Genomic DNA, 24,295 nt, shown 5'->3' on the forward strand with positions numbered 1-24,295 from the left:
GGTCAGAGATGTGCAGTCAGAGATGTACAGTCAGAGATGTACAGTCAGAGATGTACAGTCAGAGATGTGGAGTCAGAGATGTGCAGTCAGAGATGTGGAGTCAGAGATGTGAGGTCAGAGATGTGCAGTCAGAGATGTGCAGTCAGAAATGTACAGTCAGAGATGTGCAGTCAGAGATGTGAGGTCAGAGATGTGGAGTCAGAGATGTGAGGTCAGAGATGTGCAGTCAGAGATGTGGAGTCAGAGATGTGAGGTCAGAGATGTGGAGTCAGAGATGTGAGGTCAGAGATGTGGAGTCAGAGATGTGGAGTCAGAAATGTGAGGTCAGAGATGTGCAGTCAGAGATGTGCAGTCAGAGATGTGCAGTCAGAGATGTGCAGTCATAAATGTACAGTCAGAGATGTGCAGTCAGAGATGTACAGTCAGAGATGTCGAGTCAGAGATGTGCAGTCAGAGATGTTCAGTCAGAGATGTGGAGTCAGATATGTGAGGTCAGAGATGTGGAGTCAGAGATGTGCAGTCAGAAATGTACAGTCAGAGATGTACAGTCAGAGATGTGCAGTCAGAGATGTGGAGTCAGAGATGTGCAGTCATAAATGTACAGTCAGAGATGTGCAGTCAGAGATGTACAGTCAGAGATGTGCAGTCAGAGATGTACAGTCAGAGATGTCGAGTCAGAGATGTGCAGTCAGAGATGTGCAGTCAGAGATGTGGAGTCAGAGATGTGCAGTCAGAGATGTGGAGTCAGAGATGTACAGTCAGAGATGTACAGTCAGAGATGTACAGTCAGAGATGTGGAGTCAGAGATGTGCAGTCAGAGATGTGAGGTCAAAGATGTGCAGTCAGAGATGTGCAGTCAGAAATGTACAGTCAGAGATGTGCAGTCAGAGATGTGGAGTCAGAGATGTGCAGTCAGAGATGTGCAGTCAGAGATGTGGAGTCAGAGATGTACAGTCAGAGATGTACAGTCAGAGATGTGGAGTAGGAGATGTGCAGTCAGAGATGTGGAGTCAGAGATGTGAGGTCAGAGATGTGCAGTCAGAGATGTACAGTCAGAGATGTACAGTCAGAGATGTACAGTCAGAGATGTGGAGTCAGAGATGTGCAGTCAGAGATATGGAGTCAGAGATGTGAGGTCAGAGATGTGCAGTCAGAGATGTGCAGTCAGAAATGTACAGTCAGAGATGTGCAGTCAGAGATGTACAGTCAGAGATGTGGAGTCAGAGATGTGAGGTCAGAGATGTGCAGTCAGAGATGTGGAGTCAGAGATGTGAGGTCAGAGATGTGGAGTCAGAGATGTGAGGTCAGAGATGTGGAGTCAGAGATGTGGAGTCAGAAATGTGAGGTCAGAGATGTGCAGTCAGAGATGTGCAGTCAGAGATGTGCAGTCAGAGATGTGCAGTCATAAATGTACAGTCAGAGATGTGCAGTCAGAGATGTACAGTCAGAGATGTCGAGTCAGAGATGTGCAGTCAGAGATGTTCAGTCAGAGATGTGGAGTCAGATATGTGAGGTCAGAGATGTGGAGTCAGAGATGTGCAGTCAGAGATGTGGAGTCAGAGATGTACAGTCAGAGATGTAGAGTCAGAGATGTACAGTCAGAGATGTGGAGTCAGAGATGTGAGGTCAGAGATGTGGAGTCAGAGATGTGCAGTCAGAAATGTACAGTCAGAGATGTACAGTCAGAGATGTACAGTCAGAGATGTACAGTCAGAGATGTGGAGTCAGAGATGTGAGGTCAGAGATGTGTAGTCAGAGATGTGCAGTCAGAAATGTACAGTCAGAGATGTGCAGTCAGAGATGTGGAGTCAGAGATGTGCAGTCAGAGATGTGCAGTCAGAGATGTGGAGTCAGAGATGTACAGTCAGAGATGTACAGTCAGAGATGTGGAGTCGGAGATGTGCAGTCAGAGATGTGAGGTCAGAGATGTGGAGTCAGAGATGTGCAGTCAGAGATGTGCAGTCAGAGATGTGGAGTCAGAGATGTACAGTCAGAGATGTACAGTCAGAGATGTGGAGTCGGAGATGTGCAGTCAGAGATGTGAGGTCAGAGATGTGGAGTCAGAGATGTGCAGTCAGAAATGTACAGTCAGAGATGTACAGTCAGAGATGTACAGTCAGAGATGTGGAGTCAGAGATGTGCAGTCAGAGATGTGGAGTCAGAGATGTGAGGTCAGAGATGTGCAGTCAGAGATGTGCAGTCAGAAATGTACAGTCAGAGATGTGCAGTCAGAGATGTACAGTCAGAGATGTGGAGTCAGAGATGTGAGGTCAGAGATGTGCAGTCAGAGATGTGCAGTCAGAGATGTGGAGTCAGAGATGTGAGGTCAGAGATGTGGAGTCAGAGATGTGAGGTCAGAGATGTGGAGTCAGAGATGTGGAGACAGAAATGTGAGGTCAGAGATGTGCAGTCAGAGATGTGCAGTCAGAGATGTGCAGTCAGAGATGTGCAGTCATAAATGTACAGTCAGAGATGTGCAGTCAGAGATGTACAGTCAGAGATGTCGAGTCAGAGATGTGCAGTCAGAGATGTGCAGTCAGAGATGTGGAGTCAGAGATGTGCAGTCAGAGATGTGGAGTCAGAGATGTACAGTCAGAGATGTACAGTCAGAGATGTACAGTCAGAGATGTGGAGTCAGAGATGTGAGGTCAGAGATGTGGAGTCAGAGATGTGCAGTCAGAAATGTACAGTCAGAGATGTACAGTCAGAGATGTACAGTCAGAGATGTCGAGTCAGAGATGTGCAGTCAGAGATGTGAGGTCAGAGATGTGCAGTCAGAGATGTGCAGTCAGAAATGTACAGTCAGAGATGTGCAGTCAGAGATGTGGAGTCAGAGATGTGCAGTCAGAGATGTGCAGTCAGAGATGTGGAGTCAGAGATGTAGTCAGAGATGTGAGTCAGAGATGTACAGTCAGAGATGTACAGTCAGAGATGTGGAGACAGAGATGTGCAGTCAGAGATGTGAGGTCAGAGATGTGGAGTCAGAGATGTGCAGTCAGAGAAGTGGAGTCAGAGATGTACAGTCAGAGATGTACAGTCAGAGATGTGGAGTCAGAGATGTGCAGTCAGAGATGTGAGTCAGAGATGTGCAGGTCAGAGATGTGCAGTCAGAGATGTGCAGTCAGAGATGTACAGTCAGAGATGTGGAGTCAGAGATGTGAGGTCAGAGATGTGCAGTCAGAGATGTGGAGTCAGAGATGTGAGGTCAGAGATGTGGAGTCAGAGATGTGAGTCAGAGATGTGGAGTCAGAGATGTGGAGTCAGAAATGTGAGGTCAGAGATGTGCAGTCAGAGATGTGCAGTCAGAGATGTGCAGTCAGAGATGTACAGTCAGAGATGTGCAGTCAGAGATGTACAGTCAGAGATGTGGAGTCAGAGATGTGCAGTCAGAGATGTGCAGTCAGAGATGTGGAGTCAGAGATGTGGAGTCAGAGATGTGCAGTCAGAGATGTGCAGTCAGAGATGTGGAGTCAGAGATGTACAGATGATGTACAGTCAGAGATGTACAGTCAGAGATGTGGAGTCAGAGATGTGAGGTCAGAGATGTGGAGTCAGAGAGTCAGAAATGCAGTCAGAGATGTACAGTCAGAGATGTGGAGTCAGAGATGTACAGTCAGAGATGTGGAGTCAGAGATGTGAGGTCAGAGATGTGCAGTCAGAGATGTGCAGTCAGAAATGTACAGTCAGAGATGTGCAGTCAGAGATGTGGAGTCAGAGATGTACAGTCAGAGATGTACAGTCAGAGATGTACAGTCAGAGATGTGGAGTCGGAGATGTGCAGTCAGAGATGTGAGGTCAGAGATGTGGAGTCAGAGATGTGCAGTCAGAAATGTACAGTCAGAGATGTACAGTCAGAGATGTACAGTCAGAGATGTGGAGTCAGAGATGTGCAGTCAGAGATGTGGAATCAGAGATGTGAGGTCAGAGATGTGCAGTCAGAGATGTGCAGTCAGAAATGTACAGTCAGAGATGTGCAGTCAGAGATGTACAGTCAGAGATGTGGAGTCAGAGATGTGAGGTCAGAGATGTGCAGTCAGAGATGTGCAGTCAGAGATGTACAGTCAGAGATGTGCAGTCAGAGATGTAGAGTCAGAGATGTGCAGTCAGAGATGTGGAGTCAGAGATGTACAGTCAGAGATGTGATTCAGAGATGTGCAGTCAGAGATGTGCAGTCAGAGATGTGGAGTCAGAGATGTGAGGTCAGAGATGTGGTCAGAGATGTGAGGTCAGAGATGTGGAGTCAGAGATGTGGAGTCAGAGATGTGAGGTCAGAGATGTGCAGTCAGAGATGTGCAGTCAGAGATGTGGAGTCAGAGATGTGCAGTCAGAGATGTGCAGTCAGAGATGTGAGGTCAGAGATGTGGAGTCAGAGATGTGCAGTCAGAGATGTGCAGTCAGAGATGTGGAGTCAGAGATGTACAGTCAGAGATGTACAGTCAGAGATGTGGAGTCGGAGATGTGCAGTCAGAGATGTGAGGTCAGAGATGTGGAGTCAGAGATGTGCAGTCAGAAATGTACAGTCAGAGATGTACAGTCAGAGATGTACAGTCAGAGATGTGGAGTCAGAGATGTGCAGTCAGAGATGTGGAGTCAGAGATGTGAGGTCAGAGATGTGCAGTCAGAGATGTGCAGTCAGAAATGTACAGTCAGAGATGTGCAATCAGAGATGTACAGTCAGAGATGTGGAGTCAGAGATGTGAGGTCAGAGATGTGCAGTCAGAGATGTGCAGTCAGAGATGTGGAGTCAGAGATGTGAGGTCAGAGATGTGGAGTCAGAGATGTGAGGTCAGAGATGTGGAGTCAGAGATGTGGAGACAGAAATGTGAGGTCAGAGATGTGCAGTCAGAGATGTGCAGTCAGAGATGTGCAGTCAGAGATGTGCAGTCATAAATGTACAGTCAGAGATGTGCAGTCAGAGATGTACAGTCAGAGATGTCGAGTCAGAGATGTGCAGTCAGAGATGTGGAGTCAGAGATGTGCAGTCAGAGATGTGGAGTCAGAGATGTACAGTCAGAGATGTACAGTCAGAGATGTACAGTCAGAGATGTGGAGTCAGAGATGTGAGGTCAGAGATGTGGAGTCAGAGATGTGCAGTCAGAAATGTACAGTCAGAGATGTACAGTCAGAGATGTACAGTCAGAGATGTCGAGTCAGAGATGTGCAGTCAGAGATGTGAGGTCAGAGATGTGCAGTCAGAGATGTGCAGTCAGAAATGTACAGTCAGAGATGTGCAGTCAGAGATGTGGAGTCAGAGATGTGCAGTCAGAGATGTGCAGTCAGAGATGTGGAGTCAGAGATGTACAGTCAGAGATGTACAGTCAGAGATGTACAGTCAGAGATGTGGAGTCGGAGATGTGCAGTCAGAGATGTGAGGTCAGAGATGTGGAGTCAGAGATGTGCAGTCAGAAATGTATAGTCAGAGATGTACAGTCAGAGATGTACAGTCAGAGATGTGGAGTCAGAGATGTGCAGTCAGAGATGTGGAGTCAGAGATGTGAGGTCAGAGATGTGCAGTCAGAGATGTGCAGTCAGAGATGTACAGTCAGAGATGTGGAGTCAGAGATGTGAGGTCAGAGATGTGCAGTCAGAGATGTGGAGTCAGAGATGTGAGGTCAGAGATGTGGAGTCAGAGATGTGAGGTCAGAGATGTGGAGTCAGAGATGTGGAGTCAGAAATGTGAGGTCAGAGATGTGCAGTCAGAGATGTGCAGTCAGAGATGTGCAGTCAGAGATGTGCAGTCATAAATGTACAGTCAGAGATGTGCAGTCAGAGATGTACAGTCAGAGATGTCGAGTCAGAGATGTGCAGTCAGAGATGTGCAGTCAGAGATGTGGAGTCAGAGATGTGGAGTCAGAGATGTGCAGTCAGAGATGTGCAGTCAGAGATGTGGAGTCAGAGATGTACAGTCAGAGATGTACAGTCAGAGATGTGGAGTCAGAGATGTGAGGTCAGAGATGTGGAGTCAGAGATGTGCAGTCAGAAATATACAGTCAGAGATGTACAGTCAGAGATGTACAGTCAGAGATGTACAGTCAGAGATGTGGAGTCAGAGATGTGAGGTCAGAGATGTGCAGTCAGAGATGTGCAGTCAGAAATGTACAGTCAGAGATGTGCAGTCAGAGATGTGGAGTCAGAGATGTACAGTCAGAGATGTACAGTCAGAGATGTACAGTCAGAGATGTGGAGTCGGAGATGTGCAGTCAGAGATGTGAGGTCAGAGATGTGGAGTCAGAGATGTGCAGTCAGAAATGTACAGTCAGAGATGTACAGTCAGAGATGTACAGTCAGAGATGTGGAGTCAGAGATGTGCAGTCAGAGATGTGGAATCAGAGATGTGAGGTCAGAGATGTGCAGTCAGAGATGTGCAGTCAGAAATGTACAGTCAGAGATGTGCAGTCAGAGATGTACAGTCAGAGATGTGGAGTCAGAGATGTGAGGTCAGAGATGTGCAGTCAGAGATGTGCAGTCAGAGATGTACAGTCAGAGATGTGCAGTCAGAGATGTAGAGTCAGAGATGTGCAGTCAGAGATGTGGAGTCAGAGATGTACAGTCCGAGATGTACATTCAGAGATGTGCAGTCAGAGATGTGCAGTCAGAGATGTGGAGTCAGAGATGTGAGGTCAGAGATGTGGTCAGAGATGTGAGGTCAGAGATGTGGAGTCAGAGATGTGGAGTCAGAGATGTGAGGTCAGAGATGTGCAGTCAGAGATGTGCAGTCAGAGATGTGGAGTCAGAGATGTGAGGTCAGAGATGTAGAGTCAGAGATGTGCAGTCAGAGATGTGCAGTCAGAGATGTGAGGTCAGAGATGTGGAGTCAGAGATGTGAGGTCAGAGATGTGCAGTCAGAGATGTGCAGTCAGCTCTGGATAAGAGCGTCTGCTAAATGACTTAAATGTAAATGTAAATGTAGAGTCAGAGATGTGCAGTCAGAGATGTGCAGTCAGAGATGTACAGTCAGAGATGTGCAGTCAGAGATGTAGAGTCAGAGATGTGCAGTCAGAGATGTGCAGTCAGAGATGTACAGTCAGAGATGTGGAGTCAGAGATGTGAGGTCAGAGATGTGCAGTCAGAGATGTGCAGTCAGAGATGTACAGTCAGAGATGTGCAGTCAGAGATGTAGAGTCAGAGATGTACAGTCAGAGATGTGGAGTCAGAGATGTACAGTCAGAGATGTACATTCAGAGATGTGCAGTCAGAGATGTGGAGTCAGAGATGTGAGGTCAGAGATGTGGTCAGAGATGTGAGGTCAGAGATGTGGAGTCAGAGATGTGGAGTCAGAGATGTGAGGTCAGAGATGTGCAGTCAGAGATGTGCAGTCAGAGATGTGGAGTCAGAGATGTGCAGTCAGAGATGTGCAGTCAGAGATATAGAGTCAGAGATGTGCAGTCAGAGATGTGCAGTCAGAGATGTACAGTCAGAGATGTGCAGTCAGAGATGTAGAGTCAGAGATGTGCAGTCAGAGATGTGGAGTCAGAGATGTACAGTCAGAGATGTACATTCAGAGATGTGCAGTCAGAGATGTGCAGTCAGAGATGTGCAGTCAGAGATGTGCAGTGCAGTAGGGCTGAGTAATGGCTGGTGGTCATGCGCTCAGAGGGTCACAACCCTGCATGCAGCATTCTCAAAGACGCTTTTGTGATTTTGGTAAATGTACAAGCAAGGACAGGGAGGGAGGGAGGGAGGGGGGAAGAGAGAGAGTGTGTGTGGGGCAGGAGGGAGGGAGGCAGTGCCTGCATGTGCGTGCGTGCGTGCGTGCGTGCGTGCGTGCGTGCGTGCGTGCGTGCGTGCGTGCGTGCGTGCGTGTGTGTGTGTGTGTGTGTGTGTGTGTGTTTCAAGGCTGGATGGAGGGAGAGAGAGAGTGGCAAAAACAGGCACAGAAGATGTATGTAAACCCATTTAGAAACAAATGGTTCTGACTCCGTAGGAACAGGGACAGATCCATAAGAGCTCAACACATAATCCCCACATGAATCAGACTTCTCACCAGAACGGGACCACACAAGCTCATATGAATAGCACATATCACGCACAGTCAACAATATCAACTACCCCGACTCGGTATGAGTCTAGGGTCTTTTCGTGAATGTGAAAACAAAATAATATGCAAATATGGTGGCACTACAGCAACTACTCCTGAATCTAGCCTAGGGTCCCATTAAATATGTGTAGTTTCCGCTCATTTGATAAGCACCATAGTCATTGATAAGCACCATAGTCATTGATAAGCACCATAGTCATTGATAAGCACCATAGTCATTTGATAAGCACCATAGTCATTGATAAGCACCATAGTCATTGATAAGCACCAAAGTCATTGATAAGCACCATAGTCATTGATAAACACCATAGTCATTGATAAGCACCATAGTCATTTGATAAGCACCATAGTCATTGATAAGCACCATAGTCATTTGATAAGCACCATAGTCATTTGATAAGCATCAAAGTAATTGATAAGCACCATAGTCATTGATAAGCACCATAGTCATTGATAAGCACCATAGTCATTTGATAAGCATTATAGTCATTTGATATGAATCATAGTCATTTGATAAGCACCATAGTCATTTGATAAGCACCATAGTCATTGATAAGCACCATAGTCATTGATTGATAAGCACCAAAGTCATTGATAAGCCCCATAGTCATTTGATAAGCATTATAGTCATTTGATATGAATCATAGTCATTTGATAAGCACCATAGTCATTTGATAAGTGCCATAGCCATTTGATAAGCATCATAGTTTTGATAAGTGCCATAGCCATTTGATAAGCATCATAGTCATTGATAAGCATCATAGTCATTTGATAAGCATCATAGTCATTGATAAGCATCATAGTCATTTGATAAGCATCATAGCCATTGATAAGTGCCATAGTCATTTGATAAGGTGGCAGGGGGGCAGGGTAGCCTAGTGGTTAGAGCGTTGGACTAGTAACTGAAAGGTTGCAAGTTCATTTGATAAGCATAATTTGATAAGCACCATAGTCATTTGATAAGCATGATAGTCATTTGATAAGCATAATTTGATAAGCAGTCATTTGATAAGCATGATAGTCATTTGATAACCATTATAGTCATTGATAAGCATCAAAGTAATTTGATAAGCATCCTAGTCATTTGATAAGCATCATATGATGCTAGTATGGTCCATGTCCCAGCTGATGAGGCTGAGGCCAGGCCTAGACAGCCCCTCTGATACCTCCATTCCACTCCCTGTGTGTGTGTGTGTGTGTGTGTGTGTGTGTGTGTGTGTGTGTGTGTGTGTGTGTGTGTGTGTGTAAGCACATCGGTGTGTGTGTGCATGCAGTGGTGTCAGGATTGCATTCTGGAGACGCGGCAACGAGGGCATCATTTATCCCTGATTGGAACGAAGGCAGGAGTGCTGAATTTGTGTTACAATGCAGCCGCGCCATAAAGAGAGGCCACATTTCCTCCCCATTTCCCTCAAGAATATCAAACACTGAAACCGTGCCATGGCGCGCCACAACAACACATAAGAAAAATGACATCTCTGTTATTTTATTTGTATTAACTTTAATAGGCAGCATATTGGGGGGAGTATTTATTACTGTGTCAAGGTCTTCCTGTGGACATTCTCTGATTTATTAGACAGTCGTCATTAGCCAGATTGTGAAGCGATGTCATTTATATTTTTGCCTCCTTGTGGTATTGCAACGTTTACTTAGTTTTGAATGGACTACCATTAGGGGTCCGAATCTACATGAGTCTTGAGCCCACATGCCAGTTAGACGTGTCTCTATCGAAGGCCCAGTACAGCTCACATCACAAACATGTCCTGGACTTATAGCTCTATTCCACGTGGACAGACGCACAACAGACAAGAAATTGCATGGGTGCATCTGTACAACTCTATCCTGAGCGAACCGTCCACTTCGTTCTGATAGTTTTGTGTCTGTATGTCTCTAACCGATCTAGGAACACGACTCAATCCAATTATGTTGTTAGGGGCATTTCAAAGCAGCTTCCTACCTCGGCTATACGTAGCTTTGTAAAACCCCATCCACACTGTTCCACAAAGTTACAACTAGATCCATTAAGTTGGCAGAATGAGCAAGAGACAGAGGGGTGACTTATAGTACTCAGTTCCTCCGTTATCCAATTTGATTGGGATTTAGGAGTGATTTGTGGCGGCATCCCCCAGGGAAATAAAGAGTTTGATTAATGCAATCCTGGGCGGGCAGAGAGGTGTCACACACCCCTCTCCTGAGGGAACGTTCCTGTTTGACAAACAAAAACAAAGCCGCCACTATGGCAAAATCTGAATCTGAACTCGCATGGCAACATGACATACTGTAGCAGTCTGCTGCAACTGGCAGTATTCTCTCACGCTTTCTCCTGCATTCACTTTAAAGGGATTTGACTTCATGTGGAATTAGTTGGTTTATTTATTAATTACTGAAGTTAATAATATGATATCAGTCTTGATTAGCATGCATAATGCCGTCTAATAGAATGCAAACAACAGAAGATTTGTATACTTATTGCCTACACAATATATTCCAGTGAATATTATCTTGTGTAATGCAGCTTAGCATCAACATTGGTGGGCGTCTGAAGGTCTGGATGTTTCAGTGTGTTATCCTTGTTGACCTGCGTGTACTGTCAGGAAGATTGTGTGTGTGTGTGTGTGTGTGTGTGTGTGTGTGTGTGTGTGTGTGTGTGTGTGTGTGTGTGTGTGTGTGTGTGTGTGTGTGTGTGTGTGTGTGTGTGTGTGTGTGTGTGTGTGTGCGTGCGTGCGTGCGTGTGTGTGTGTGTGTGTGTGCTGTCAGAGAGATCAGGCAGGACTGCAGGCAGGAAGGTGAGGAGCCCAGGGCAGTGCTGACAGAGCGCTCTCTTTCCATCCCTGGGCTCTGTGGAGTGAGTCTAGGAGACAAAGGCCCTCCTACACACACACACACACACCTTTCTCTCTTCAATCCTGTGTGTGTGTGTGTGTGTGTGTGTGTGTGTGTGTGTGTGTGTGTGTGTGTGTGTGTGTGTGTGTGTGTGTGTGTGTGTGTGTGTGTGTGTGTGTGTGTGTGTGTGTGTGTGTGTGTGCGCGTGTGTGTGTGTGCGCGTGTGTGTGTGTGTGCGTGCGTCCATGCTTGCGTGTGTGTGTGTGTCTGCCTTGTGTGTGTGTGTCCCACACACCCCTCTTTCCCATCTTCTGAGAGTAACACTTTATCCTATCCATCCCTCTGTCAATCTCCAGTCTAGAGGGCTTTGTAGGCTCCAACACCTGCCTGAATGCGTTCAGAGACCAGACCAGACCCCATACCAAACCCATCCTTCTCCAGGCAGCCCTATCCTGTGGTATACATTCACGATCTCATGAAGTCAACTTGTGTATAACCGTTTACCTATTACCGCCAGCTCTAGTTGGTGAGTATCCCCAACTGCACTTGAAATAATCAAATATCACCCTGGAAATATGTGAAGGTTCCCTTTTCCATACCGACACGTCTGGGCCAATCACGTCGAATAGATACACAATCAATATTTCATACTATAACTACACACTTCGGTGATGTCAAAATTCTGCTGCTATCGCTGATCAATACAGCAATCTCACTGGCCAACTCTAGAGTGGAAAACAAAAGCACAGCCATTATAGGACGATACAAACAAACCCTCCAATTGAATAATTCATTGATGACTAGACAAGCCACCATTAATGCTGTATACAGTATTCTCTAATATTCTCCCTGGGAAGCTACCTAGACATCCATTTAAAGCAAAGTATGACATTTACATTGATTTCCGATCCACAAGACACAATCAGTAATAAGCTGATATATTGATGAATAATGAGTGGGAGGGAGGGAGGGAGGGAGGGAGGGAGGGAGGGAGGGAGGGAGGATGGGAGGGAGGGCACATCACAGATCCATGGCAGAAGACCAAGCCAAGCCAATCCCTCTAAACACCAGGCTGAGAGGAGAGGTGCACTGTAAAGGTCAGGAATGCACAGGGAACAGATACAATCAGAATACAATAACTACACTTTACATTACATATTTAAGTCATTTATCAGAGGTTCTTATCCTTATACTGCATTCATCTCAAGGGAGGTGAGAAAACCACATAGCACAGTCATAATAAGTACATAATAGGTACATATTAATTGAAATAGATTCCCTGTGTAGTTTACTTTGAGGCTTCAAATTGTGTTTTAATAGCTTATAATGCAACCATGTCGCAAATTGAGAATATTTGTATCTGCTTGCTGTTATTCACTGTGCACCTGGTTTAATTAACTGGATGTATTATCATTAAAGTGCTAGGCCTAGCCTACTCCATGTTGGATTTAGCTTTAAATCAACATTAGGCTTGACACGAACACTAAACGTCTGTTATTAACGTATTTTCTGATTAGTCAGTGCATGGACAAAGTGAAGCAAATACATGATGTATACCTTAAGTAGGCCTTTAATTAAAATGACCATTGTACCAGTACATTGTTGACCGTAATAGACGGTCATATGATTTTAATTGCCACTTGCAGTTGTTTTTTTCTTCTTATGTACACTTACTGTGCACATGGACAAGGTTTCTACTTCTAACAGAAAGCATGGATTGGACAGAAAGCTCGTGACGTCGGCAATTAAATGTCCTTAATTCAAAGGTAAAAGTGTTGTCTCAGAGGATGAGATGTGCCAACCGAAATGAGGAATATGCTGTCCTCTCTAAAAACATTGGTCAAATAAATGCATATGCAGCAAAACATGGGTCTAGTTTCTACGCAAATGGCCTATGAGAGAATTTGTACAGTCTAATGTCTTCGGATTTGGTGTTGAACGTAAGCCAGTAGGGAAAACAGATATAGGTCATCAATAGAAGTAGCCGCATTATTGTCATTATCATCATTATTAACCTATTATTGTCATTATCATGATGTATTATTATAAATAATGAATAATTACATTATGTTGGTGTTATTAATATTGCCTCGTGGTTTTATTTCTATAGTGTATGATGTTGATGATGATGATGATGATGATACTCTGAGGTTGATACAGACTAGTTAAATGGCTGGTCAAGCATGCATGGAACCCACAGGAGATTAATTCCCCAGACAGGTTCTCGAGAATCTTGTTCTCATTTGTTATTTGTTGTGGTTTCTGATTGAGTACAGTAACAATTCCATGATATGTCAACGATTAGCGACGAGGTACACTGAAATACTTGTTTATTCTAATTTGTGCTTGGCTGAAAACCTATGGGCCTATATTAAATGCAGAATCAAGCTTATAAGAAATAATAACCCCATGTTAGCCCATTTTTTTGCATAGCTAGGCCTAGTCCTGAATATAGGCCTACATTAGGATATTATATTAAGTACAATGTGTTTTACTTGATTAACATCAAATTATTTATGTACATAAAAGCAATGTTGTTCATGAGTGTCATTACCCTTATGCCTATATCATGCTGATTGTGTATGTATTTATTTATATGTGACTTAAAATAATGTTTGCGATAATTCAAAGATAATATAAGGATTTTCTAAATATAACCTCATTTCTGCCATTATGTAAAAAATCATGTTGTTTATTCAAAGCATACTCATTATGTGAAACAACAGCTATTGGCGGAGCAGGCAGCGAGTTATAAGGTAGTCCAGGGTTCTTCCTTATTTTCTAAACTTCTAGTGATGCACTGAAAAGCGCGTGAGGAAAAAGTAGATTGCCATGTGGGTTTCGTTTTGTTTCACATCGGCTTACTGCTTGAGGAAAACACTGGGTACATGTTCCCTATCCCAGCATTATCACGATACTTCAAATATTTACATTAATATCAAACATGTATATCAATGAGGACATCACATAGGTGTATAGCCTATTGTAATTCAATATAATCGACAAATTCATCAATTAGTAATTGCACAATATTTTAGTGTTAAGCATTTGGAGTCCAGTTACTTAATTATACAATCAGTTTCTTTCTCTTCCCAATTATAATTGTGTTTTATTGTCTAATATCGTGTCATTCAGCTTCTCTATTATATCAGGTCAGGTCTGTATTTTTTAAATTGCGTCGCAGTCAACAAAACAATAATGCGACTATTACTCACCAAGGCTGGCCTGCCATCATGAGTAAGCGCGACACCTGCTGGTAGATAATATTTATCTAACCTAAAGTCAACAATGAACTCAATTTAATTTCCCCATCTAAAGCAACAATAGCTCACAGGTGAGGGGAGCGTCTGTCACAGTGTTGGTAATGTGAAGATGGTTCTACGTGTATGGCCGTGGTGCCGAGAAGAAGGGGAGTTGTAGTTGTTGGCTCTGCTATAGGCATGCTAGATGGTATTGGCTTCAACAGCTCTTTCATCTTGAGTCCAGTGCACAAACATATAGCTTAATGCGACTAGTGTTCCCTCTTTTATTCGGCTCACCATGACAACAGAAAGGCAGGGTTCAGAAATGCCTCCCCATCAATGAAACAAACGGTCTTAGCGGGGCTGCGCGAGACGGCATCTTTAACAGCGAGGGCACACACTGTTAGGGCACACACTGTTAACCCGTGAGAAAAACGCAGGAAAGTGAAGAAATTCGACGCTGACTACAAAAAGTATGAAGTCAGAAAAGTAGTAAAAAAATAGTGCATGTTATGCAACTGGTATTAGTTTTAAAATGTCCGTGCAATTGTGTTCGAAGCAAACTTGCTTGAGGACCATTCCAGGCGGACTTATGAAAACCTGAATATTGTTGTCCATCTCTGCATCTGCATATAATCGTTTTAATTTCAGTTATTTTAAGGATTGCCTATAGGCTACATATGCTTTCGGAATAGCTCCATGATTTCGCAAGCCAGAACCAAATAGGCTATATGTTCATAGCCTTAGCCTATAGCAAAACATAGACTATAACCTCTCATTCGATCAGTTATCGTACGCATTCTAGTCCTTTGATTAAACTTAAAGTCGTGAGTTATGTCATTATTGTTGCTCAACTTTAAACAAACTTTTCTACAGCTGCACGGGATCGATTTATGTAAACGATTTGATATTCACTGGTGCCTATGCGACTCCCCCAGAGAATTCAACCAAGGGGTATCCTGCTTAAATTTGATTGATTGCACTTTCTCCAGTGGACATTCACTACAAAACAGCACAGCTTAACCGTCTGCTCACTATTTATAAAAGCGAGGCATGGGAGCGAAAGCCAACACAAAGCACGTATTGATTTTTGGTTTCAAAAAGGGAAAAACAACATATATGTTTTTTATGAGAGTTAGAGGTGGGAAATGTTTATGTCGGCAGTGTGACATAACATATGGGCTAAAATTCCATCAAATGCGTTAAAATACGTGTTTAGAAATTCGTAAAGCTATACGTTTAGTATAGTATAGGCTAGTTCACATTACATTGCTTTATCTTCCAGTATGGATAGTATAGGAAATTCAAATATTATTTGACTTACCTTATATCCAAGAATAGTCGAAAAATGCTTTACATGTATATTTGTAATCTATTAATGGCCATCTCCTTTCCTTCGAGTCTGTGCTCCCTAAGATTTTCTTTCCTCTGCCTCAACTGAGCAGAGCACTCCTCGGCTCCGCTATTATTTTCACTAAAATATATGAAAATTTATGCAAATGAAAATCAGCACTAACTGTTCGTCTCTTGTTATACTTGGGGATTTTTTTCCCCTTTCTTTTTTGCATACAAAACAAATGAACTCCCCAGCAGGGAACTTGGGGACCTTATAAAATAAACAAATAAATAATAAGCACACCATATTTCACAGAGAGTGAATTTAGCGGCATGCATTGAACTCAGGGACATTTTTTTAAGAAATGTATTTTTTTACTCTTTTCGGTGATCTTTTGGAAGTGAATTTTTTTCTTTCCCATTACCCGGTGTCACGTTTCTCACCGCCGCGCTAGCCGCCCTTTGAAAGTGTGCAACCTGAAATGTATAGCAGTAATTTAGACAGATATCCTCACTGTATATTAATAAAAAAGACGGCCCCATGGCACCGGCCCTGTCCTGTATTCAATGTAAACAACTCCACGAGGCTTCCTCGGTTTTGAGCCGGGTCCAAATGAAATCTACTGGGAATGAAGGAACTCTGGCATCCACTATGTGCTAAACTACACCAGTCTATTATCTTTGCTCATATGCAATAAAATCTCTGCTCAGTCTTTGGCACGGTAGGTTTTATTAGGAAACAACATGAGATGGTTAGGATCATTGTAATACTTTTTAAGTACCCTCTTTCTGACCCTATCTCGAACATAAGGTCATGGTTCAGTATTATGGTTTATCCTAAACTTTAAGAATAGCCAATAATACTGGCAATAGCTGCTCTACAGTAGCCAACACTGTAAGCAAGCAGTAGCTCTGAAATCCGGTGCGTCCTTGCTAGTGCTCCACGTGAACGTGACTGCGTCTCAGCCAGTGGAAGCAATATATTATATATGGTATTTATTCATTAACACTGCTGGGCGAATCCATATGCTGAGGGGGTCCACTTAACACAGGCTCATTCATTTCTGTGTTATGGAGTGATCTACACATTTTTTTTTAAATTTTATAGGGCCCAAACGTAGACTAGCTGGTTATAGTATTCAGATTTAAAAGGCAGACTTTTCCCCCTGCAAATCCCCCAAGGGCTGCTCAATTTACCCTTGTTTTGGTTGCTACTTTCTCTTTCCCTGTGGTTCAGTGAGGTTGCCTATGCGTTCTGTTTCCGCATGGAAGCATCCCCACAACCTTTGTCCATTAACTCCCGATGAACCAAAGCCCAGCCATCAAGCAAGACGTGAGGAATATTGAATATGATGGTGTTTTATGGATAAATGGCACAGAAATGGCAACACACAACTAGTCATATTGTTCAAAACATTCTCAAGGGCACACAATAAATGGTCTGGTTATGTGAAGGTACTAAGTGCATTACTGTCCTACAGCACATTGACAATGACAGTTGTAGGCCTCCACCAACATCCAAAATGTACAAAAGGTCCCCATCTCCACCAAGCCTATTACAATAGTATAGTATTTTAGGTGATCGCTGTTATGCATATTAGGCTAATATAAACATATTTTATGGAGATAAATCCAATATATCATTAGGTCTATTTCCATCAATAACCGTTTTAAAACACTTTCTGTTTTTTGACAAGGTTGAATCTATTCTGATTGATATGAAAGTTATAATATGTTTAGAACCCACATAAACAATCATTCATGTATAGCTCCATATTGCTCACGAATACATTCATCAGATATGTTTTTGTTTATTCCATTCCTATATTTTGTATTAATTTGCTCATTTATTTATTTATTTGGATTGAATTAAAACCAGCCAATTGCAACGGCCGGAAGGAGGTTTACGCGCCTCAAGCGAGGCTGGCGAGACCTGTCAATCATACCCCGGGTATCCAATCAACGGGAGTCTTGCACTCGACTTCCTCGTATTTGAAGGGGGCGAGACGTGGACGATGTGCGCACGCTTGGCACAGGGTAAACATTCGTGTGTCCTCGAGCTTTGAGGGAGGGACGTAGCGAACTGTCAGAAGAGAAAGAGAGAGAGAGACGGAACAAGCGAATGGGAGAAGAGGCTTGCAACCATCGCCGTGCACTGTAATACTGAATTGTACTTCAGCGGGAGTTAGCGGTTTGGCAGGTTTATACACATCAAAACAGAACAAAGAGAAAGACTCTACAGTACTATAAAAGGAACAGCGAAAGAAAAGAATAAAGCAACAAGGGAGAAATCTCAGCGGCTAAATTTCAAAAGAACCAAGGAGCCAGTGCTTGTGTTTTTCTCCCCTGCAATAGGAACATAAACTGGGACTTTGTATTTCGTGGAGAAATTGATCAATTTCTTCGACCACTAGAAGTTTGTTGGGGCAAATATCTTTTTTTCTGTGTATTTTAATTTGAACTCTCAGTCGTTCTAAATACGACAAAACTTTATTGACGGACTGCACATGGTTTCAAACTGCTTTTGAGAACCTGGATTTTTATTCATCGCTATTTTATCAATTTCTATTTGAAATACATAAATGCGCTAAACACAACAAATACGGATTTTAATTCATTTTTGCTATCCTTTTTATTATTCTGGCGTTTGCAGAACAAGTCAATGGTATTTGCCAAAATACAACCCAGACTTTTAAAGTTTGAATAATTCATGAGATACAATTTGCCTGCTCGAAAAAAGTAACTGAAAAAGGGAGGGGGGTAATCAACAAACATATTCATAAGGGTTAACGGAATGGCCACCGCGGCGTCCAACCCCTATCTGTCCAGCAATAGTATCCTCTCGTCCGGCTCGATCGTGCATTCTGACTCTGGAGGCGGTGGTATGCAGCCGGGCAGTGCTGCGGTTACCTCGGTGTCTGGTGGGTACAGGGGAGACCCCACAGTAAAGATGGTACAGAGTGACTTCATGCAGGGAGCTATGGCAGCGAGCAACGGAGGACATATGTTGAGCCATGCTCATCAGTGGGTGACATCCCTCCCGCACGCCGCCGCTGCGGCAGCTGCAGCCGCTGTAGCAGCAGCCGAAGCCGGCTCGCATTGGTCGTCGAGTCCCGTCGGTATGACAGGCAGCCCTCAGCAGCAGGACGTGAAAAACAACTCGGGAAGAGACGATCTACACACGGGCACCGCGTTGCACCACAGGCCCCCACACCTAGGTCCTCATCAGACTCACGCAGGGGCTTGGGGGAGCACAACTGCGGCTCACCTCAACTCGATATCAGGGGGACAGCAGCAGCAGCAGTCGCTGATCTACTCCAACCCCGGGGGCTTCACGGTGAATGGAATGCTCAGTCAACCAGGGAGCCAGAGCCTGGTGCACCCGGGTCTGGTAAGGGGGGACACCCCAGAGCTGGACCACGGCAGCCACCATCACCACCATCACCACCAGCATCCGCATCACCAGCAGCAACACCACGGCGGGGTGAACAGCCACGACCAGCACTCCGACGAGGACACACCGACCTCGGACGACTTGGAGCAGTTCGCCAAGCAGTTCAAACAGCGCCGGATCAAACTAGGCTTTACGCAGGCGGACGTGGGCTTGGCCCTGGGCACCCTGTACGGGAACGTCTTCTCTCAGACTACCATTTGTCGGTTTGAAGCTCTCCAGCTCAGCTTCAAAAACATGTGCAAGCTGAAGCCATTGCTAAACAAATGGCTGGAGGAGGCGGATTCTACCACTGGCAGCCCGACCAGCATCGACAAGATAGCGGCACAAGGTAGGAAGCGAAAGAAGCGCACGTCCATCGAAGTAAGTGTGAAGGGAGCTTTGGAGAGCCACTTCCTGAAATGCCCCAAACCCTCGGCCCAAGAGATAACCTCACTAGCGGACAACTTGCAGCTGGAGAAAGAAGTGGTTAGAGTGTGGTTTTGCAATAGGAGACAGAAGGAAAAAAGGATGACGCCCCCAGGAGTGCCACAGACGCCGGAGGATGTGTACTCGCAGGTCGGCAATGTGAGTGCAGATACACCGCCCCCCTCCATGGACTGCAAACGAATGTTCAGTGAGACATAGAGCAGAACACAAGACTAAAAAATATTTTATATAAAATTAAAACTGATAAAACACAGACTATCGTCAAGATAGCCAAAACATTTTTGATACTATGATTGTGATGGAATAGGAATAAGACTGCAAATGTGTTATATATTTTTCACCAGAACAAAACAAACCCCCCCTTTTCCACCCAACCCCAAAACGCACCGATAACCTTCTCCCAAGCCCTGAAATGTCTTAACCTAAAAGGTTCCTTCTGCTCTTTCTTTCAGGGACATTTTTTAGTAGATTACTTAAAAGATGCAAGTTTAACTGGGCCGAGTGAACCGACCGACCAGAGGGTGACTACAAGTTCGTTCCATCAGGTAATTTTGGCGCATTAACAACACCAACTGGAAATTTCAAAGCAAGTAGTCCTATTAGAATTTTAAAAAGATTCCCCCTGTACCCTGTATCTGATTTGCGAAAGACAAAAGAGGCAGGCATTTGTATATTTAAAAATGGGACATTTTAAACCCCTACTTTAACAAAGGAACAAAAACTGCAACAGCGTCAATACGAAGAAGAGTGGCATCCACGAAGCTTCCAACATATTTTTTGCGGGGAGGACTGCATGGTTTAAATTTTCACAAAGAGGAATTGGGATTTGAGGCCCTCCACGCCTAATGATAAAATATAAACTCACCAGGACTGTCCCCGCCATCTGATCTAAAAGATCACCTCTTTTTTTCAAATGGATTTTTTTTTCATGGGACTTGAACACCGTGAGTGAAGAAATAGAAATAGACATTTGACATTTGAAAAGACTATCTTCAGCTGCACTTATTTGAAATTCTTCTCCTCTCCGTTGCCAAGTGTGACTGAATGGGTGCTGTGGATGTAACTATACATGCTGCCATTTCTAAGCAGTATTCATTGGTAGGTTTTAATAAACAACAGACTCTGTAAAGCCGGCAATATAGATTCATTAGATCAGATGCTGATCTGACTTATTTACTTTATATTTTTCATCAAAATGACTTGTTCTAATATTCTATTCGGAATACATATCAATTATTGCAAACGGTAATTTATTTTCCACCAGAACTTTGTGTAAGATGTTTTGCTTTCCTGTTTTCATTGTTGACTTCATTTGTTTTGTTTCATTTTTGTATTCTCGTTTCTAAAAGGAGCACAAATCAACATAAGCTGACATTGACAGTTGTTAGGTAATAAGGGTATATTTTGATGTGATAATTTGATTGTAATTTAATTTCAGTAGTGATTCCTTACGAGCTGATTGAGACCAATAAATTTGTTAGAATGAAATTACGTCATTGTGTGTTTTGAGATTTATATTTGAATGTAATATTTACCTACATTTGTTTATGAAACAAGGCATGCATTCGTGATATTATTTAATGTGAGAAAGGTTAACGCAGAGAAATTGCCGATTGTTCGTTCTGGTTCCAACTACTTTTGTCACAGATTTGCATAACATAAGTTTACAAAAAATACTATAATTTAGGAAAAATAGGCCTATGTTATATCGAACGCTGAACCTCTGTGCATCTCCACAGTCAATGTTATTGGAGCCCCATAGGGAATTATATTTGACAATTTCACCGGGCTATATTTGATTTATTCACAATTCATATTTATCTTTAACTAATTCGCTTCTCCACCTTCATCATAGCAGCATCCGATAACTTTATTGATTATGTAGCATGTGCATCATCTAGCCCTATATTAGTCCGTAGACGACTAGTCACTCAAAGTGCGGTCTATGCGTTTGTTTACATCCACCGCGTGACACTTCCTCAGTAGGCCCAATATGGGGGATCTTGCCGATATTATTCCATAGCTCTGGTTAATGCTGTAGGCCTATCTCACCGGAGCTGTGCGTCATGTTTTACAGACAAACGTAAAGGTAGTCGTTGCTACTGATATTGTTTGTCAAATATTGAATCATTCGCCCTACGTCAGTATATGAGTAAGACGATTCGATTTAAAGCAGTATAGTCTATATATTTTAGTGTTATATTTTTCATGCGCCAGTGTATTCATATATTCAGAGTGAAAGTTATATCATGGGCCTGATTTAAGTTTTGAGAAACAGTATTGTTATTTTGCAAATATGCACATAAGGTCAAGATTCTTCATCCCGACACCCACATGCATGCGCATGTGAACACACTGTAGACTATCCACTGTTGTCATTACGTGATTAGGGTTTTGGCATTGGATATTCTACTTTTTAGTAGCAAAATGATGACTGTATCCTACACTGTTTAGGTTTTCCTTATAGGCCTATGGTGTAAATATGCTCTTGCATGGGATGGCGCAGGGTGCATGGACAACTCGTTTTTCAGTGACTATAACCTAATGCTTCCGAATTCCCATTATTGTAAACATCCTTTTGAGATGATTTAAATTAAACATACATCTCATTAGTGTGATAACAACACAACAAGCATGATGCTGACCTAATGCATAGCTAGTCTAAATATCTCATGTTACCCTCAAAGTATGGTAGTCTTGGCGTAGACAGATGTTTTATGGTTTAAAATAATACCTAAGAGAACATTGCGATTTCACATTGACACCAGGCTTTGGGGCAATGAGTTGGACATTGATTAGGCCTATCAAATTGAACATTGGAGCCAACGAATACAAATAGATACAATAATGGCGTTTAAACATGTTTGAATTAGCTTTTGTTGTGTAAAATTTACATTAGCGTCATTTTTTACAGGTTTGCGCATGTTTGTTTTATGTTGTGTGACTTTGGTCCAGTTTAGGCCTATAGGCCTGTGGATAGGCTACATCTCTATTTGCGTAATAGTGCATGCCACGCCATAAACTATGCTACAGTGTAGCCTATATAAACTATTTCGATTTCTTAAGACCGAAATTAGGACGAAACCTATAGCTTGAAAATGCACTCGGCTCTCCAACTTTTTCGCAAGTTGACTATTCAGCTAAATGCACTATCCACGCTCGAAGATTTAAATTTCGCGGATGATTTACCATACACTAGTTGCTTAGCAACTGATTTCAACGTTATAGAAGAAGTATGCATCACTTTCCTTTGTCCTCATTAATAAAAGTGCCAGTCAGACACGCGGGTAGATTTGGTCATTCGAATCCATGAAATCCCAGAGAGATGGGCGGCTATAGCCAACGTTCTGATTATAGACGCATGTTTGGTTCGAACGGAATAATACAAAAATAAATGTTAGTATTGGATAGCTTCCACTTGCAATATGCAATTTCCACAAATGCCTATAAAGAAAAGTAGGATAATTTAAGACAAGCATACAAAAAGTAAGAATATGTTTCGTTTGGATATTTCAAATAGCCAAGATAATTGTGAGCACACGCGTCCATCCATATAGGCCTAAACAACTTTACGCCACTAACTCACCCAATATAATCTAATTGGTATTTGTAAAGAGGGATAACCCATTGACTAAATTTAGTTGTTAATAATTCCAATCCAATGAATGGGTGGGGCATGATATAACACAATATATAATAGGTCCAGGAAATCTATATTATTTTCCATATTCTCCATATTTGATCATCTAGGGCTTATTGCCCACATTCGAAATGTGATAATGTCACATGACGCGTGTGATATGTTTCACACGTCTGCAAAATGATTTAGATCTGAATCGATGTTTCTGCGTTATGGGTCTAGTACAGGGATTAATAGTAAATTAATTATAACCGTTATGCAAACTTGGTGCATTGTGCGTTTACCATTCATGCATGGGAAAAAGTGATTGTGCAGCATTGTTTGTCTGTGCGAAGGGCTCAAAATGATCCACATTTATAGATGTAAAGACTTCCAAAATAACATAAGTGGTTATGATTCGCTTTATGCACAAACTCTCTCTCGCCCAGCCAGCCTGTTCGCTCAGCATTTCATGGGTCTTCAAAACCTGGTGGCCAATACCCTGGCCTAGTCCTTTGTCTCCATAACGCATAAGGATATTTCTCGTTGTGGAATCTGTATGGCAGCGTAACTTTCTCTTTTAAATCGTGAACAATTGTTACCCGGGTTAAAGGGGAGGCCCCCCGTCACCCCAAAGCCCTGCAGTTTGGACATTCTCTCAACACAATGGGGTTCAACATAAGACCGTTTTCATAGAGAATATTTGTTTCGCCACCAGATCAAGCCATTCAGTGGTAGCAGAAATGTTCCTCGACGTTTTTGATTTGGTTAGATGTCTGCAAATCCATCTATGCGCCCAGTTTAGGCCTACAGTATGTGGCAGATTAACGTTGAGTGTTTTTTGATTCATTATTCAAATATCAACACTTTCTCTGCACTTCCAAATAAATCCGTTCAGTCACGGCGCAACAATGGGCCTAGCATAACGAATGGCAACGTTATGGACTGCTAATAGGTAGATTTGGATTACACATATCAACAACAACGACGAAAAACAACTGCCCAACACAACAAATTGTGAAATAGCCTGATTCTTCAGATTGTGCTCTTAGACTCGATTACACGTATAGGCCGAATATGTTATGATCTAGGCCTGTGTGCGTTTTTTTTACAGGATCTCAACATTGTTATTACGTCATAGCAGACTGAGGAATAAATCTCCTCTATACTAAAGTGTTTAATATGGTTTAGTTTAGGCTTATTTCTCACAACATCGGTTCTATTATGCAAGCACGTATAGTGTTTTGAATTCCTTGAACGTCTAATATCACAGTAAAAATTTGACCCACACAATCGTTTCCCTCATATTCTACTTCTCCCACGTGCCGTCACATGAATATGCATTAAACCGGCGTTGT

General features: G+C 43.0%; 1 protein-coding gene across 1 annotated transcript; it reads left to right on the forward strand.

Moving 5' to 3' along the window:
- The first annotated feature begins 17,485 nt into the window (after window positions 1–17,485).
- On the forward strand, window positions 17,486–20,809 carry pou3f3b (POU class 3 homeobox 3b). The gene is made up of 3 exons (XM_065024446.1): window positions 17,486–19,456; window positions 19,771–19,863; window positions 20,031–20,809. Exons 1-3 carry the CDS (start codon window positions 18,233–18,235, stop codon window positions 20,118–20,120), a joined length of 1,407 nt encoding a protein of 468 aa, XP_064880518.1. The 5' UTR covers window positions 17,486–18,232; the 3' UTR covers window positions 20,121–20,809.
- The last annotated feature ends 3,486 nt before the right edge of the window (window positions 20,810–24,295 follow it).

The sequence above is a fragment of the Oncorhynchus nerka genome, linkage group LG2 (genome assembly GCF_034236695.1).
Source record: "Oncorhynchus nerka isolate Pitt River linkage group LG2, Oner_Uvic_2.0, whole genome shotgun sequence".
Lineage (NCBI taxonomy): Eukaryota > Metazoa > Chordata > Actinopteri > Salmoniformes > Salmonidae > Oncorhynchus > Oncorhynchus nerka.

Coding starts and splice junctions, on each gene's coding strand:
- pou3f3b (XM_065024446.1), top strand. CDS start 18,233: ATGGCCACCGCGGCGTCCAACCCCTATCTGTCCAGCAATAGTATCCTC. Junction 19,457..19,770: donor TGTACTCGCAGGTCGGCAAT/GTGAGTGCAGAT, acceptor TCTTTCTTTCAG/GGACATTTTTTAGTAGATTA. Junction 19,864..20,030: donor CTACAAGTTCGTTCCATCAG/GTAATTTTGGCG, acceptor ACTTTAACAAAG/GAACAAAAACTGCAACAGCG.